This window comes from Musca autumnalis, unplaced genomic scaffold (assembly GCF_047663935.1).
Source record: "Musca autumnalis isolate F117 unplaced genomic scaffold, ASM4766393v1 scaffold_5, whole genome shotgun sequence".
NCBI lineage: Eukaryota > Metazoa > Arthropoda > Insecta > Diptera > Muscidae > Musca > Musca autumnalis.
Genome location: NW_027412088.1, coordinates 1,306,231 through 1,325,782, shown reverse-complemented (window position 1 = coordinate 1,325,782; position 19,552 = coordinate 1,306,231). Strand labels below are relative to the sequence as shown.

At 33.8% G+C, this 19,552-nt stretch overlaps 1 protein-coding gene across 2 annotated transcripts in view; it reads right to left on the bottom strand.

The window, feature by feature from the left end:
- LOC141386578 (dynein light chain Tctex-type protein 2B) overlaps positions 1–19,552 on the bottom strand; it is a 66,596-nt gene that overhangs the window by 24,632 nt on the left and 22,412 nt on the right. Inside the window, exons 2-3 of one of the 2 annotated variants that reach the window (XM_073955399.1) lie at positions 10,514–10,567; positions 10,242–10,438 (exon numbers count right to left, since the gene is read on the bottom strand). In XM_073955399.1, coding sequence (XP_073811500.1) covers positions 10,242–10,438; positions 10,514–10,567 — 251 coding nt within the window. The remainder of the gene's footprint in view (positions 1–10,241; positions 10,439–10,513; positions 10,568–19,552) is intronic. The other variant, XM_073955400.1, reaches the window with a different exon arrangement.

The window sequence follows — 19,552 nt, the reverse complement described above, 5'->3', positions numbered from 1 at the left end:
AGTACGAATTTCCAACCCTACCTCTATCAACACTCCAACAGTAATCGTAATTCCTAATCTCACGATTCCAAATGTATCCCATCACTGAAATAAAAATTGTACCAAATTTAGTACTTTTCCTACCCATAACTAAAAATTTCCTAAACTTTATCAATCCTACACTCCAACAGTACTCCTTATTCCAAATATCGGGGTTCCAGCTATATCCGTTCACCCAAATCCTATTTGTACCAAATTTGGTACTATTTAGTACTATTCGTAACCTTGAGTACGAATTTCCACAACTACCTCAATCCTACACGCTAACAGTAATCTTAATTCCAAATTTCAGGATTACAGCTGCATCCGATCACCATAATCCTAATTGTACCAAATTTAGTACCATTTAGTACTTTTTGTTCCCATAGGTCCGAAGTTCCAAACCTATCTCTATCCAACACTCCAACAGTAATCTTAATTTCGAATTTCAGGATTACAGCTGCATCCGATCACCGTAATCCAAATTGTACCAAATTTAGTACCATTTAGTACTTTTTGTTCCATAGACCCTAAGTTCCAAACCTACATCTGTCCAACACTCCAACAGTAATCTTAATTTCGAATTTCAGGATTCCAAATGTATCCGATCACCCAAATCCAAATTGTACCAAATTTGGTATCATTTAGTACTTTTCGTAGCCATAAGTACGAATTTTCAAAAGTATCCCAATTACACACTCCAATAGTAATTTTAATTCCAAATTTCACTATTCCAGCTCTATCCGATCACTTAAATTCATATTGTACCAAATTTGGTACCATTTAGTACTTTTCGTACCCAAAAATACGAATTTCCAAAATACCTCTATCCTACATTCCGACAGCAATCCTAATTCTAAATTCAGAATTCCAGCTCCATCCGTTCCCCCAAACCCAAATTGTACCTTATTTGGTACTATTTAGTACCTTTCTTACCCATATATACGAATTTCGAAAACTACCTCCATATCTCAAACCTACACTCCAACAGTAATAGTAATTCCAAATTTGAGAATTCCAACTTTGTCGGTTCGCCTAAATTCAAATTGTACCAAATTTAGTACCATTTAGTACTATTCGTACACATGAGTACACATTTTCAAAACCACCTCCTTATATCAACTCATCTTCTAAACCTTGATTTTCATTCCAAATTTCAAGATTTTAGCTCTATCCGTTCACGTAATACCAAATAGTACTAAATTTAGTAACTTTTAGTACTTTTCGAACACTTATAGTTCGAATTTCCAAAAACCCTTTGGTACACCTTTCTAATTCTCCATCAGTGAACCTCATTCCAAATTTCAGAATTCTAGCTCTTCGCGTTTGCCTAATACAAAGGGTACCATATTTAGTACCTTTTAGTACTTTTAGTACAGTTCTAGTTCGAATTTCCAAAAATCCAGCCTTATCTGACACCTTTGGACCAAGAGTGACCCTCACCCAAAATTTCAAGATTCTAGCTTTAGCCGTTTAGCCTGGGCGTTGATTATCAGTCAGTCAGTCAGTGAGTCAGTGAATCAGTGAGTCAGTGAATCAGTGAGTCAGTGAATCAGTGAGTCAGTGAGTCATCATTACTGAACTCTTTTATAAGTATAGATTGATATCTTGTGCGTAATTGTTAAGCAGGATAATCACAATTAGAATCATACATTCTAAGATACCCATCTTTTATAAAGGAAAATATGAAAAAAACCAAAAAGTTGAAACACAAAAAATGCCATAACGCATTCATTTTTCAACCGATTTCGTTGGTTTTTCCCATTTTGGAAAGCCAACTAAATTTCCTACTTGCTAACTGTAAATAATTGTACTGTTAGGTGTCATTTACGCAGCCTAGAGCACAAGGAAAAACGTTTTACTGTTTTTTAATGCATTTTTGTCACACTTAAACCATTATTAATTAGCCATTTGTTAACCGATTTTAAAAATCTATGGCTTGTTCGAAAGGCATTACTCTTCCCTTTATAATGTGCAAATCGGTTGTGGAAAAAAGAAGTAATGTCCGTTTAAATTTGAAAATCCAGGAAAGCCCATTTTTCACTACATTTACCATTATAAAATGAAAAACCGAAGTGACCCAAAGGAATCAAAGGTATTTTCGTCTTCTGTGGACTCCCACAAAACCGAATTCATGCATCAGAAATCCTGCAAAAAAAATTTGTCCACTTTTGTATCACAGTGTTATATAAAGACATGATTATCACTAAATATTTTATTACCAGAAGTACGAAGACATTTGTGGGACACTCAACGACAACGATCACACATACATATGTACGTACATACCGTCAACCAAAAAAGTCTACATACACCCTATAAATCTCGAGTTATAAGGGTAATATGTTGTTTATATTATAGCATTTTGTCGGGTTAACCTTTTTTTGAGGATTTATTTGATGTATATACAAAGGAATTGACATTTGAAACCCGGTGGGTTTGTTAAATCCGGTTATATATAAACGTACTGTTAGGAAACATTTTTATGAAAATCCAAATACATAGTTATCTATATATATAAAAATGGTGTAAAAAATGTATAGTAATTCATAAAATGAGAACGGCTAGGCCGATTTCTGTAAAATTTTTTGTCAGTTATTCGCATTTTCGAGGAGAAGGTCTTTACGGAAGAAAATTTTGGAAAATCCCTCTGGAAAAGTCAGAAAATTGGAAAAATCGAAAATTGAGTTTTTGTATGAAATTTTATTCCTTAATAGCGAGACGAAGTTCGCCGGGTCCGCTAGTAAATTATAAAAATATATTCCATAGTACGAATAACGGTAAATTCTATAAATGTTAAAGAAAATGATAGGGACAAAATGTACATACACCCCAATGAAATATGGATATTACCGTAAAATTTATGGAATATTTCCCAATTTACATTAGGCGAGTTTACTTGCGGTAATTGTCATTTTGTTGGTGAGAGAGGGTGTTGAGAAGCAAAGGGTTACCATATGCCTCACCTCTCTCTCCATCAAACTGACAATTGCCGCAAGTAAACTCGCCTAATGTAAATTGGGACTAAGCAATACAAATTTTAAATTTTTTTGCTTTAGCGAATGCCTCTGTTTGTCCATGATATCTTTTAGGCAAAATAGAAACGTATTTGTGGATTAATTGCCGTTATTTCATGTCAGATTTTGCGTATAGCTTGTTAAAGTAGACCTTTTCAGATTTCTTTATAAAACCCCAGAAAATATAGTGGAACTGATAATTTTGAGATTCTAGAGCGCCTTGAAGTCGTCCTAATGGACATTATATGCACCTGAACTTCGCAAAATGTACGAATAACTGACTTTTCTGATAATGTTTATATGTTTCACAGCATTCCAAGGGGCAAATTACATGCAGAAGCCTTGGAATTATCTTGTAGTAAGGTCTGCTACAATCCTCGAACATCCATTGAATCTGCAATGTAAAATTATCCGACATTTATAGCGCTTTAAGTGACCCTCATAATAATACGAGAGCATAGTAGTTAACAGTGTAAATTTCATACAAATTTCATGCATTTGGTGGTGCTTTTTTACGCTTTGGAAACTTTAGGAGCGGGTTTTTAGAATAATGTTGTACATTTCTGATTGAGTTAAGGTCCAAAAATTATATCAGACCTTATTACGGCTTCTGTACGTCATTTTCCCCTTGGAATGCTGTGAAAACTATAAAATTTATGAGAAAACTCTGAACTTGGTATATTTAGCGAAGCTCAGGAGCATATATTATCCACAAGAACAACTTCAAAGCGCTCTAGGATCTCAACATTATTAGTCGCACTGTATTTTCTGATCCATAAATATGTTTCTATTTTGTCAAAAAGATATTATGTACAACCAAAGACATAAAGCTATAAAGACGATAAAGCCATAAAATTTTAAATTTGTATTGCTTATTCCATAAATTTTACGGTAATATCAATATTTCATTGGGGTGTATGTACACTTTTTCCCTATTATTTTTTAAATTGTATAGAATTTACCGTTATTTGTATTATGGAATATATTTTTGTTGTATTTAATTTTGTTCATTAGGGATATGAAATAGAACTATGTACTTGGATTTTCATAAAAATGTTTCCTTACCCTTAAAACTCGAGATTTATAGGCTGTATGTAGACTATTTTGGTTGACTGTATATGCCTAATTATTGTTTTGATTGTAAAAAATGTGGGGTTGGCTTTTCTTTTGATTTAAAGGTATACAAATGACACGGTGCTCTTGAAGCAACTTTAAATGGAAGGTGCTTGCTTATACCTGGGAAGTTTTTGCGGATTCTGAAACTACAATGTTCATAGATGAGAAAAATAAAAAAACGAAAAAATTCGACGGAGCGCTTATTAAATAAATCGCGATTCAAGTTGACAGTTTTAGGGGTTTTTTAGGTTTTCGCTATGTTGCTTGGAATCCGCAAGTCCTATCAAAAAATATTGTAGCTATGAAAATTCTCTACAAGGTTGACCTTTATGATAATTTCGCAGGTTTTACGGTTATTGAGATATAGAAGTTCAAATTGGAACAATGCATTGACTGTCAAACATGGTGCGCCTTAACTAACTTTAAGTGAAAACCGCTTACACCTGGGAAGTTTTTGCGGATTTCGAAACAGCAATGTTCAAAGGCGAGAAAAATCCAAAAACAAGAAAACATCGTTGGAGGGATTTTTAAATAAATCGCGGTCAAAGTTCACATTTTTATGTTTTTTTTAGGTTTTCACGATTTTGCTTGGAAACCGAAAGTTCTATCGAAATAGGACTAAAGAAAATGTTGTAGCTACGAAAATTCTCTACAAGATTGATCTTTATTGTATTTTCGTAGGTTTTCCGTTTTCGAGATATAGAAGTTCAGATTAATCATTCAGATTTTTTCTCAGGTTTTCACGATTTTGCTTGGAAACCGCAAGTTCTATCGGAATGGGACTAAAGAAAATGTTGTAGCTGTGAAAATTCTCTACAAGATTGGCTTCGTAATTTTTTCCTAGGTTGTACCATTTTTGAGATATATAAGTTTAAGATGGGAAATTGCAGCCATGACATTATTTTATAAGGAGACGATACAGTCAGTATATTGTCCCAATTAGAACCTCTATATCTCAAAAAGGTTAAACCCACGAAGATACCAAAGAGAATTTTCATAGCTACAATATTTTCTTTTGTCCCATTTTGAAAGGTCTTGCGGTTTCCAAGCAAAATCGTGAAAACCTAAAAAACCCCTTACAATGTCAACTTGAATTGCGATTTATTTAAAAAGCCCTCCTGTGAGCAAAAACTTCCCGCAAAAACTTCCCAGGTGTAAGCACCTTTCTTTTAAAGTTGCTTCAAGAGCACCGTGATGATCTATTAACAATTCTATTAATTTTTGTAGCCAAAATAATTCTTAAAAGCTGATGTTTTTCATACTACCTATTAGGCGTAAAAAATATATGTCAATATAATAAATGTGAATATGTAATAATAATACGCAAAAATATGTAATAATCGGGAAACATATCAGAATTTACCTTTTTCATTTTTTTTAAATATGCAAAAAACGAGGTCTTGCGATCATTAGGAATAAATAAAACAAGCGATAACTCGGTTAACCCCTAACTCAAATTATTCCGAATGGACATCAACATACAATTTTTAAATCTGTTACAAACTTAAAAAGTTCCTATTATTTTATACAAAAAAGGAAGTTTGCCTAACAATTAAAAAATGCTTACATCAGTTCGTACATTTTAAATAGGGATACGTAAAATCGATTTCGGTTAATCGATTAATCGGTTATTAGCCTTAAAATTTCTAAAAGTCGTAGTCGACTATTGAATCTGCGAAAACCGGATAATCGATTATTCTTAATCGACTTTCGGAAGACGGAGTCAACTATTATTCGTAGTCAACCATTAGTCGTAGTTTATTATTATTCGTAGTCGACTATTAATCGTCGACTATTACTCGTAGTTGACTATTGGGTGTGCTAAAACCGCGTAGTCGGCGGTAATACAGCAGCATCGCCACAGCAAAAAATAAAGGAAATCAAAAACCTCATCTTGAAAAAGTGTCCGATTTCACTCAGAAATCCCCATATATTTATATTTGATTTATATTTCAACGGTCTTAAACACATTTAAATAGAAATTAAAATTTATTTTTTTTAGTTTTTCTTCGAAATTCTCACTTTGGCTGTAATTTAAACCGGGAATAGCGCTATTTTGAAAAAAATCATTCAAATTCATAAATTTTGATATGTTCTTTTTTCAATACCAATAAAAAAGTTATTATTCACCCTTATTACGGTTGGCGTTATTGTATCCAAAATTGCAAGCTGAGGTATCGTAACGTCTAATTAGTATTATGAATGTATTTATAAAAAAAAGCAAAAATGTCTATTTTTAAAGAATTCTTTTGGTAACAGAAATTAATAGAAATGTGTATTTCTAGACCATTTTTAAAGTTTTAATCCAGAAGAAAAACTAACCCTACAGGTTTTACAATCAAAATAAGTGTGGCGTAGACGTTTTTGTGGTCGTTGGTGTAGTCGTTGTCGTACGTATATTTTTTGGTACCACGTAACATTTACGACAGCGATAATTTTTTCCTCATACAAAATTAAAAAAAATGTATTTTTAATTGTAAAACAATTCGTTTGAAATCATCTTTTGAACAAGAACTAAGAAATTTGCAGTGTATAAATCGTTAAATGAGGACACTAACAGATTTTCAATAGAAAATTTGTCATCTGATAAAAACACGAAATTTATCTTATACAAATGAATAATAGTAATGTTTGTGTTTATTACAGTTATTTTCCAATACATTTTAATGATCATTACCAAAATATCTTCTGAAATTGATTTCTTTCTATTTTTATATGCCGTCGTTTACAAAATCGGTCACGACTCTTTCCTCGTATTTCAACGCCATACGTAATACCCATTTGTCGTATTACGCCATACGTAATACCGATTTGTCGTGTCAAAAAATAAATGTTATATTTAAAACGAGAAATCCGTTCTGGGAATTACGAATGTATTTCTTTCGATTTTTTAAGGATATAACATGCTATAAAAGTCAAAAATTGTCATTGTATTTTTCATCACATAAAAAATGTAACTTACGATACGCCTACGACAACGTCACTTACCTATAGTGCATTGTCCCAATTTCAACTTCTATATCTCAAAAAGGGTAACACTTACGAAAATATCATAAATGTCAATCTTGTAGAAAATTTTTACTGCTACAATATTTTCTTTAGTCTCATTTCGATAGGACTCGCGATTTCCAAGCAAAATCGTGATAACCTAAGAAACTCCTAAAAATGTCAACTTGAATCGCGATTTATTCTTTTTTTGATTTTTCTCATCTATGAACATTTTAGTTTCAGAAAGTTGGTTCAAATGCAAGAAACCCACCAAATTCTTTCTCATTTATCTGTTACAACAAAGTCCAAAATATTTTGCAAACATTAGCTCTGTTCCTTTACGTGCATGAATCTTCAAGTTTTACCACTTTTTACTCGAAAAGCGTTCCTTTACTTCTGACACCACACAATTCATATGAGAGCAGTTCACAACTTTTGCTACTTTTGCCGGTTTTACCAATTTCAAAAGTAAAGGAACAGACCAATTAATAATTTTCTTATACCTGTTCTCAGCACAACTTCATTCCGAAATTATTATCCAATGTATTGTTCAAATATTTAGGGGTCGATTATGCATTGCCACTAAACTTGAGTTGCGTTGTCACTTGTCAGCACAACTGAGATGAAAGCTTCGTTCCAGAACTAAAGTTTTTACACATTTAACATATTTAACACATTTTCCCCCGAAATGCGTTCCCGTACACCAAAAAAGTTGCAAAATGTTCACTTCTCTTTGAACAAAAATGGCGCTGAATAGCTTTCTCTATAGAAACTTTTTAAACGACAAATTTGCGAGCGGGCAAAAATGTGCAACATGTTTGCCGGCTTTTTATAGGTTGCTTCGCCGACTTTGACATTTGTTCCAGTTTTTTAACGTTTCTGCCATTTTTTCGTTCCCGTACATTTTGGAAAAATGTGTGTGGAACTCATTTTCGACAGTTTGCTCTTTTGACACTTTTATCATTTAAAAAAGTACTGGAACGAAACTGAAATGTTGTATTATTGGTGTCAACCCAACTAGGTTGTCGATAAACGTGTTATCGATCAGTGTTTTTTCAAACTTGTGAACTCTATTATATCCAAAAGGCACAATTCGCCAAAAACTATTTTAAAATGATAAGTTCAGTGGAATTATTTTTGGATGATGAAGAAAATGACAGGACATGACATCTATTAGAAGAAACTTGAGGGACAAGTCGAATCCATTGGAATTGCCATCTGTACTGTAAGTTGAAGCTTATGTTGGAAAGATCTGTATAATCAGTAAATTATTTTAGGTTAAGGCGTATTTTCGATTGCCAAAGGATGCCGTAGTTTACATTGTGGAAACGTTAAAGGGTGACTTGCGCTGCGTTGAGATTTTTGCGGAGGGAAGTTTCCAAAAGTGCCATGGCAATGATTATAACAATTGCATGGCTCAATCTACATTGTGAAGTTGTCCACTTAATGGAGGATAAATTGGATCGTTTCGATGTTGACGGAGGAGGCAAAAAAGAAAAAAAAAAACAAAAAACATTTTTATTCAAGAACGAAATTCCCTGGTGTAGTCGGCTGTATAGATGGAAACCATGTGCACATTGGATTTGCACTCAATTTATCAATTAATATTTCAAACCGTTGTTTTGTTGTTATTTCCACCATATTTTTGATATACAAAATTAATTAATCATGCAAATAATCAACAATTGTTAAGAAGATGTTTTTTTCCTTTCAATTTTGCTTCTTGTTTCTTCGAAAATATTCACTGCAAATGAAAATAACTGGTTGCTGAAAAATAGCCGGAATAGATATTCGCAATTTCAGTTGAAGGTTGCCATACATAAAGTAATTTTGACAACTGGCAACTCCACTCAACGATAATTGCTATCGATAATCGACTTCTTACATTTTTCATTTATAATTTTGTTTTTTAGTTCTTGCTTTCAAATAAACACATTTTGTTGACATCTATCTTCATAATCAGGTATGTGATGGAAATCGATTTCGATCGCAAAATGAGTCAAAAACGACTGTAGGTGTGATGCATGTACCTTTTCCGATTTCGAACTGTTTTCGATATCGGTTTCATATTCCATTATGTTCTATGGAAAACTTGATTAAAACAACGTGTGATGCAATCCGATAATCGTTTATTTTTCTCGTTTTGAAAACGATCATATTTTTGTGGTCGATTTATAAACGATGTATTGAATTATAAGATTTTTTTGGAAAAAAGCTTGAAATTTTTAACACGTATATAGAATAGATAAATGTACATTTATTTTCCTTATTTTTGGTATATTTTATTACGAAAATATTTGTTATTTCTATAAAAAATCACATATCAAAAATATCTACTTTTAATATGTTTGTTTTCTCCAAATTGGTGAACATCCGCTTAATATGTTGTTTTCACTGTTTATAAAGAATTTCGACACTAAACTTTCATTTGGCCAATTTAAATAAGAACACAAATTTATTTTATTTCTTATTAAATTTTTCGGCTTTTGATCGCCAAGACTAAAAAAGTGTTCTTTATTTCTATTTTTCTTCTTTCAACTGCAGATTAGGGATCACTAGTCTGTTGTTTGTTTGTGGGAATTTAATGAAATTGAAACAACGTGGAATTGAAATTCGATGCGGTTACCATCACATCTAAAAACAATTCATTTGTTTTGGGCAAATCGATTCGAAATTCATCACATACCTGAATATTCCCTGAAGAACATATTGGTTTTCATAGTTCGATTACCGGTTACTCTGGAACCGGTTACTGTATTTCGATCGAATCTCGTCATGCCGCTTTTTTAACGTGTTGAAATCTTTTTCACGAGCAAATACTCGATCGAATCACGTAATTAGGCCCCAGATTGGTTGATTTGCATTTGCGGTCAGATTGTATTTGGTTTTTGTGTAGCATACTCTCGGGCGCACTTTTAACTTCAAAAGGAACTCAAAGTTCCTTTTCATTTATCTGACACTTATTATTAAAGTCAATTTACTGGAATAAAAACGGGTTATCTTACCGATACCTATGTATATTTCTCACGTCTTTTGCGCTAACAAATGTTATATCTGTAAATGTCTATGTTTCGTCGGATTCGGCTTTAAAAAATTTCATACCTATCATAGTTCTTGGCCTTGATACGACACTTAATTTCTTCACTTATTTGGGCGCAGAATTGCAAAGAGGCCTTTGGGGTATAAGTGAAATTCTCAAAAGTTTCTTCCATGACCGCTTTCATGATATTTTCACATACTTCTTTATTTAGTGGTCGCATTGCTTCAAGACGGTATGTGGGCATATAACGTACGGATGGCTGTAAAACAAATAAAATTAATTTATAAGTGATTCAAGTTTGCACACAATTGTTTATAATTTAATATTAACTCACTTTTGTTGTTACTGCTAGCAAAGCGAATTTTGAGATCTGGGTATTCCAACCCTTCTGCAAAGAAGTTAAATACATGTAAAGGATTAAATTAACTTCGTTATTCCAATGAGTATTGCGTGATAAAATAACATTTCGTATTGGTAACAACTGAAGTTATATTGTTTTCATTAAAATGCAAATGAGTGACACGAAGAGGAAGGAACTTGGTTTCCGTATGCTTTCTTAATGATATGTAAATTCTATTAAGTAAGTTAGATTTATGATATCTTATAGATAGTACCACTAGATGGACTGCCATGTGTTATATACATACATAATCAGAATGAAAGAAATCGGAATAGCTTCGAGAAAAAAGTATTACATTTTTTTACAATGTCAAAATAGGACCGACTCCCAAACGGAGCTTTTAATCAGCTAAAAACTTTGAAAATCTATTAATCCCAAATAAAATTATGTCGTCCACTCTCTTCTACGAAATAAAATACATGCATTTTCACTTCGGCATCTTTATTGAGAGTGATCAAGGTTTATTTAGGCCGCCATCAGACCACCTGCTTTTTCACATGTATAGGATCAGCTGTTCTGTATATTAGTATACCCAAAGTGACTACATACATGTGAAAAAGCAGATGGTCTGATGGCGGCCTTAATAAGGTCACGTAAAGAGTACACCACTACTCCGCAAACGTTTGGAAGAGTGTTGGACGATTTTTTGATCAGATTATTCTTCTGCGCTTCTTTCCGGCGATCTTTTAGCGAATTTTTATATAAAATTCACCCACGCGAGTTATTTGCCATTCGTAGACGATTCTCTACAATTATTGGCTGACTTCCGTATTGTCTATTGCTTTGTGTTTTGTAAACTTAGTTGCACACTCATTCATTGTACACAACAATGCAACTGTGAACATTGTTTACATTGACGATGTGGAACAGCTGACAGATGTTATTAGAGGAAACACACTTGAAGAACGCGGGCGCACAAATTTCGCTTGAACATTTTTTAAATTTATCACAATGCGTGAATGAAACATCCAGTCAAAATGTGCTGAGTGTGATAAACACAATAAAAAGAAATGTTTTAGAATCATCTGAACATTTGCAACGCAGAAAGATTCCAAAGACATGTAACTTCTCCAGAAGTATTGTTCCGCCTTTTTATCCTCACGGTGCTCTTGAAGCAAATTTAAATGGAAGGTGCTTACACCTGGGAAGTTTTTGCAGATTTTGAAACTACAATGTTCATAGATGATAAAAATCACAAAACAAAAAAATCGCCGGAGCGCTTTTTAAATAAATCGCGATTCAAGTTGACATTTTTAGGGGTTGTTTAGGTTTTTGCGGTGTTGCTTGGAAACCGCAAGTCCTATAAAAATGGTACTAAAGAAAATGTTGTAGCTATCAAAATTCTCTACAAGATTGGCCTGTATGGTATTCTCGTCGGTTTTACCGTTTTTGAGATATAGAAGTTTAAATTGGGACAATTAAAATTCAATTCAATTCTGTATCGCCCCTTATAAAACAATGTCATGACTGCAAATTCCCAACTTAAACTTATATATCTAACAAAATGGTACAACCTAGGATAAGTTACTTAAGCCAGTCTTGTAGAGAATTTTCACAGCTTTAAGATTCGTTCAGCTCCCATATCGATAAGACTTGCCGTACTTAAGCAATATCGCGAAACCCTAACAAAAAAACCTAAAAATGTAAACTAAGCTTCTTTATCTCAAAAACGGTACAGTCTGGGAACAAATCATAAACGTCAATACTCTAGAGAATATTCACAGCTACAACATTTTCTTTAGCTCCATTTCGATTGGACTTGCGGTTTTTAAGCAAAATCGTGAAAACCTAAAAAACACCTAAAAATGTGAATTTTGACCGCGATTTATTTCAAAATCCCTACAGCGATTTTTTCTTGTTTTTGGATTTTTCTCATCTATGAACATTTCTGTTTCAGAATTCAGAAAAATGTCCCCTGTGTACGCGTTTTTCATTAAAAGTTAGTTAAGGCGCACCTTTCATGACATTGTTTTATAAGGGGGCGATACAGAATTGAATTGAATTTTAATTGTCCCAATTTGGACTTCTATATCTCAAAAACGGTAAAACCGACGAGAATACCATAAAGGTCAATCTTGTAAAGAATTTTGGTAGCTACAACATTTACTTTATTCCCATTTTTATATTACTTGCGATTTCCAAGCAACATCGCAAAAACTTAAACAACCCCTAAAAATGTCAAGTTGAATCGCGTTTTATTAAAAAAGCGCTCCGGCGATTTTTTTCGTTTTTTGATTTTTCTCATCTACGAACATTGTAGTTTCAAAATCTGCAAAAACTTCCCAGGTGTAAGCACCTTCCATTTAAATTTGCTTCAAGAGCACCGTGTCCTTTTATACGTAACTAGAAAATTTAAACATTTTCTCGAAATATCATCGCACGAGAATGGAAAGGTCCCATCAACTTCGAACGAAAATCTGGTTCATTATGCAGCCTTGTTGTGAGAAGCAATTTTTTTGCTCGAATCTCCTCTATAATCACTGTAAATAAAAAACAAAATGTTTGTCCATCGCGAATCATCAATTTTAATTAATTTAATTTAATTTTCAAAAATATAATGTTTTTTTTGTTTTGTTCAATAATTATTTTCAAAATTATGAGAAATTCAGTTATAGTTTTGTTGAGAGGGTTTTTAGACTTAAACCACTATAACTTAGCCATTTGTTAACCGATTTAAACAAATAATAACTTGTCCTAAAGATATTATTCACCCCTTTAAAAGGAAGAAGGATCACTAGAAATCCGTTGTGAAAAAAAAGAAGACATGTCCGTTTAAATTTGGAAATGTAAGAAACCCTGATTTTCACTACTTTTAGTGTTATAAAAATATAAAACGGAGTTACCCAATCGAAATAAAGGCATTTTCGATGTCCATGGATCCCAACACGATAGAATTTTGCATCAGAACGCTTGAATAATTTTCTGATCAAATTTTGTAGCACAATGTCATTTATCGACATTTTCCGAAAAGTTTGCACATTCTTAAGCCCAAAACTGCCTGAAGGAGCGTTCCAATGCTTTTGTGATGTATTAGAGAGTTTTCAATTACTGTCTTGGCTACAATTTTTGTATTTGTTTTGGATGTTTAGGCTGTTATATGCCAAAATATCCAAAACACGTCAATAAAAAACTTAAAGTCAAAATCGGGAGGCTCGATTTTCACGGTAGATATATTGTCCAGTGGACTTTTTTGCTCAGTTCAATCCCAGGAATCAGAAACGCGAAGGGCTCATTAAGGTTTTTTTCCTTCCACACAAATCGCCCCACCCTAATATAATTAATTTCTATAAGCATTATCGCTGTAGCATTGCCTTTCAATGATCAAAAGAGAAAATAAAAGAAAAGAAATTTGACACAAAATTTCTGAAATTTTAAAAGATTTTTTTTATTTTTATTTTCAATTTTACAATACTTAACTATTACTACGACTAGTCACCTGTAGTGCGATTCTCTAACACATTTTTTGAGTTACCGACAAAAATCGGTAAAATTAAAATGATTATAAATTCGGTAATTAACGATATTTTTCAGTAAGTTAGCGACCAAGAGAAAGCAGCCGTAAAGTTCTACCAATAGCAACAGTGTTGTCAACTTTTATTTGAACTTTTCATTCATAATTTTCCGTTTTAATTTTACCGACATTTGTCGTTAACTCAAAAAATGAGTTAGAGAATCACACTACTGGACTAACTAGCAGTTTTATTTATGCAGTTTGGTTTATATAAGCATACATCAATAAGGTTTTTTTTTATGAAGTTTCCCAGCTAGATTGTTTTTTTTTTTTTTTTGAAGATTGTTTTTTCAAAAATCACATTGCGGAATCTTTTTAGAGTCCTTTTGGTGATCAAAAATTGATTAAGTCGCTGGTATGATCAGAAAGGGACTCGAAAGTGACTCCCTGTAATGATTAAAAAGAGTTCAATTTAAAATACAACAACAAATGTGTAGCAATCACAAATAAATCATTGAGGCGTTTAAAATGTGACTATTTTTTTCGTTATTTATTGTCACATTTTAATCTTCATGAAGATTGACAAATGCTTAATCAAAAAAGGGTCATGCAGGTGTTTGAAAAGTGATTATAATTATGTATCTTCTGATTAATCAACAAATCACTAATAAATGTTTGAAATACGATTCGAAAAAGACTTTAAATACCATCAAAAAATGAGCAAAAATGACTCGAAACTAATGTAGAGGAAGACTCATTTGTGATTTGTTTAGAAGAGTCGCTTGATGTTACGTTTTCCTCCCGACAAAGGAGTCATTTCAGAAAATGAGCTCATATTCCAGCTTTTTAATCGTGTAGTCGGATCAAAAAAGACTCGAATTTGATTAAAATTTTCAAAAAATCGATCGATTAGATCATGTGGTTGAAACCTGCTTAGAGTTCGGGGCATATTTTCAGTATTAAGAATGGATGGAATTAATTTATTCGGATGGACTTGTAGTCTTTTCTGGTGCTTCTCAGCTTAGCGTGCAATTTCTTCTTTAACCGACGGGATTCCTAGGTCTCGTTGAAGATCGCTGTTTCTGATATACCACGGCGCATTTAATGTATATTAAGGGATTGGAGAGGTATTTTCGAAGCCCTCAAAAATGGGTACCATAAAAATATGAAGTGTTTTTTACGGTTTTGTCTACATTTCTTATTTGATTAGGCTAAAATCTTCTAATATTTTCAATTATTGGTTAAGCTTATATTTCGCAATGAATTATAAAGATTGATCAATCTTTTAATGTAGCTGTCATATAAGTGTATCTCCCGATTTTATGTATTTTGAGGGCCTTGAACACATTTTTTAGTATATTTTTCTGCAATTTAGGATTTATTGTTCTGAGTGCCGAAGAATTCATGGTGGAAAATTTTTAATATACATAGGTCATGTTTTCGTAAAGCCCCCATATAAAGGTATAGTCAAATTTTGGGTTTTTTGAACAATTTAGCTATATATTGGAACTAAAGTTGCTTAAATTGTAAATAGTGCATTTTGAAGGGATTAACATTACTTTTACGAAACGTCGTCTCCATATATTCTTGCTTTGGAATAACCTCCATACACAGGAGCAGCATGAATGGGTAAGATCTTCAAAATATGTCAAATTTATATTTTGAAGATCTTACCCATTCCTTTAGGAGAATTTTTACAAATTTAGGAATAGATATTGTAAAAATTATGGTTAAACATTTTATAAAAGTGGTGCGCTAATAAGTAAACAGCAAAATATATTTCTTAGTGTGTGAAAAGTACTTTCAGTGGTTCGATGTATATAAAAAGGACTACATTCTGAAAAGAAATTATCCCAAATTTCCAAGAACAATATTACCTATTACCCTGACGATCCATGATAGTTTGTCGTAAATAGAGTAAAAACAAATAACAAAACGCTAAACAACAAATACAATATACAAATAACAACCATAGCTCCAATAACGAGTACAAAGTATATTAGGTTATAAATTCCCAGATTTTAAATGAATGACTACTTTCACCATTTCTTCAATAAAAAAAATAACGCCAAAAAAACGGCACGAGTTTTGAGTTGATTTCGAAAGACAACACTCAGGACTAAAATACAAAATTATAATTATCGCGCTACCTCGCTCTACTTTTTTTAATACTCTATATACTTTTCAAAAATAGGGAAAATATGGATACATTTTAAATTAATTTTGAATAAGTTTCTAAACTACTTTTGCTATAATTATATTTTTCTAAAATTCGGATAACTACCTGAAGTTGACGATTCCATTCTATAATGGCTACTTTTGATGCACAGAAAAAAGATATTACACTTTAAACACAAGAAAATTTAATTTTTTTTATGTTCATTTTAAAATTGTAAAAAATTGTTCAACTTTAACAACGTGTAACTGTAAAAGTAAACAACATATGATCTTGACATTTGGGTTAGAGACGTGCAATTTTGTACCCTATAACCATGTAACGACAGTTATACCAAAAACTGAATTTCATATTTTGAATTAATCTCCGTTTTTTGAGATTTCACCCCTCTGTTTGATGTTTTGGATTTTTTTTCTATCAGCCAACGTAACTTCGCACATTTCAGTTCAAGTTCTTTCTTCTTAATTTTAACGTGCTCATACTAAGATATTTTGCGGTTTTCCTATTGGAACTTCTATGTTGTCAATATAGATTGGATTTCTGGCGGCGTTTTTGTTTGTGAAATAGATGACACATAATTTTTGGCTATGAGTGATATTTTCCATGTTTTTGTCCATGATATTATTTCATTTAAAGAGGATTGTAGTTTTTGTGAAGAAGCCTCTACGATTTTTTTAGTGAAAATTATGATGGTATCATCCGCAAAAGTTCCGAAGACACATTCGTTACAAGTTGGCAGACCTGTAGTAAACAATAAATACAGTATCGGACCGAGTACACTGCCCTGTGGAACCCCAGACATTATTGGGACAAGTTCTGAAAATGAATCTTTTTCTTTGACACGAAAATATCTCTCTGACAAGTACGACTTTAATATATTATATACAGTGTCGCCCAAAACTAAAGCACCCCCTCAGTACATTTTTTCAAATGATAATTATTTTTAAGAAAACAAAATTATAAATTTAGTTTTTATTTTTCTTTTTATTTATATTGTTACGGAATTAGATTTAACTAATGTCCGTGTAGACGTTGTTTTATTCCCCGATACGATTTGTACCAAATAAAACAGGGTTCGTTTTAGATTACGTTTCTACAATGCTTTATTTACTTTATTACACTTATTCAGAACCGACTTTAATTACTAAGCACACAGCAAGTCTCTGGTTAGCACGCAGCTACTCTTTTACCGATCTGTTCAGTTCAACGCTTAAAACACAACTCAACTCAATGTTGCCATTCGTAACTTTATTTATACCCAAAATCTCCTTGGTCTAGAAATATCTAGAAATATGGCAACAACTCGAATCTGTGCAGCGAACACACAGACACACAGACGCACATTCGCACTAAGCGAACATCCATACTCACATACATACAAGCACAGTAATGACGTAACTACAACAACAAACAACTACACGAAATACAAGAAGTAGGAACTAAACGATAATTACATTATTGTTGCAAAACAAAACAAACAAAAGAACATTAACAAAAGGTAATGTAACGACTAGAATGATGAAGAGAGTTCTACATGGTAGTTGTTGTTGCTTAAATAAAGTAACTGCGTAATAAAAACTTTACGTTACAATTCAAATTTTTAAATTAACGGAAATTAAACTAAACTAACTTAAACCTATCAGTTACATTCGTAACATTGCCTCCCGCTTAAGCCTGTTCGTCCCGAATAGGCACAGTTCCCTCTCTGTGGTATGGGCATTGGTAACACTGCCTCCCGCTTAAGCCTGTTCCTCTTGACTAGACGCAGTTCTCGTTCCGTAGTGGTGGCAACCGATTTAGATGTACCCTCTACTGCGTCAGCTTTGGACTTCTGCTCTTCTGGACGTTGCTTTCTCTCCAGGAATCTTGACGTTAAACCTTCTTTCTTTGTGGTCACCTTCCTAAGTGCCACCTGGTCTTCATCGGACTTTTCCTTCCTTGCTGTACAGCCGTTTTTCGATGGACCTTTCCTCGACGTACATCTTCGCTTTTTCCTCCTCGTTGCGAGATTTTTCCGCTTTCGTACTGGCCATTTTTCGGCGGCTTCCACCTTCAGCGTACGGACATCTACAGCGATTTTGTCAGATTCTGCGCTAGGGCGACACATGCTTTTCTTCTCTTTGTAGCCCACATTAATCGGTATTTCCACATTGGACCAAGTCATCACACGGTGCTTTATGTCCAGGTTTATATCGAAGGCAATCATGAAGTCTACACCAAGTATAACTTCGTCCACAATATCGGCCACTATAAAATCGAAATTTACCGATTTCCTACCCATACTTAGCCTTTGGTAGGCCTTTCCATGCACCGGGGTCTTCTCGCCTGTGGCCGTCCGCAATTTGACTCCATTTAACGGCAATACCTTCCCTTTTACCAAATCCGGTCTAATAATGGACTTTGTTGCACCGGTGTCCAATGTCAAGGTACGCAATACACCATTGACGAAGCCTTTCACCGTTAAGTTGTGGTTCTTCTGCTGGACTATGGCTATAGAAATTGTGGGACCATCGTTTTCATCCTCTGCCAGCGGCGCCTCGTGATTGACGGAATTCATTTCATTTGATTCACCTGATGTCTCTCTTTCCAGATTCTTGGCCACCGGTTGGTCGTCGCTTTTTGAAGGCGGTGAGGTGGATCTGGGCCTTGCTTGTCTCAATCTGCATTCTCGGGCCAAGTGTCCAGTTTTACGACAGTTGTAGCAAGTCTTTCTCGTTTTAGCAGCCCCTCGTTTCACACGCATTAGTGCATCCTTTAGCGGATCGACAACGGTCTGGGAATTGTTGTCCTCAACTTGCAGCCTCCTCACGTTGTAAGCTTTAGGTTTCACCAGCATCTTCGCGGTTTCTTGCGCCAGGGCAAATGACACGGTTTCTGCAAATGTTCCTATCGGTGCCGCATACGTCGCAAATTTTATCTCTGGATCGCGAATACCACTTGCAAATGTCTCAATCTTTATGCGGTCCACCAATGGATGTGTCTCTCCTGGATATGCCAGCTGCGCCAATCGCTCTATATCAGCCGCAAAGTCTTGTAAGGGCTCATTTGGCTTCTGAACTCTTCCCCTAAGTTCCATTCGGTAGATCTCTTGCTTGTGTTCACTACCGTATCTACGTTCAAGAGCAGCCATTATATCTCCATAGTTGTTCCTAGAAGCGGCGGGAATACTCTGTAATACGTCAGCAGCATCACCCTTCAATGCCATCAGGAGTGATACCGCCTTGTCGTTGTCGTTCCAAGAATCTCTAGCAGCCACTGTCTCGAACTGTAATTTGAATACATTGAAAGAGGTAGAGCCATCGAACACTGGGGGCTTAATTTTTAATGCGTTATGGATAGCTCTCAC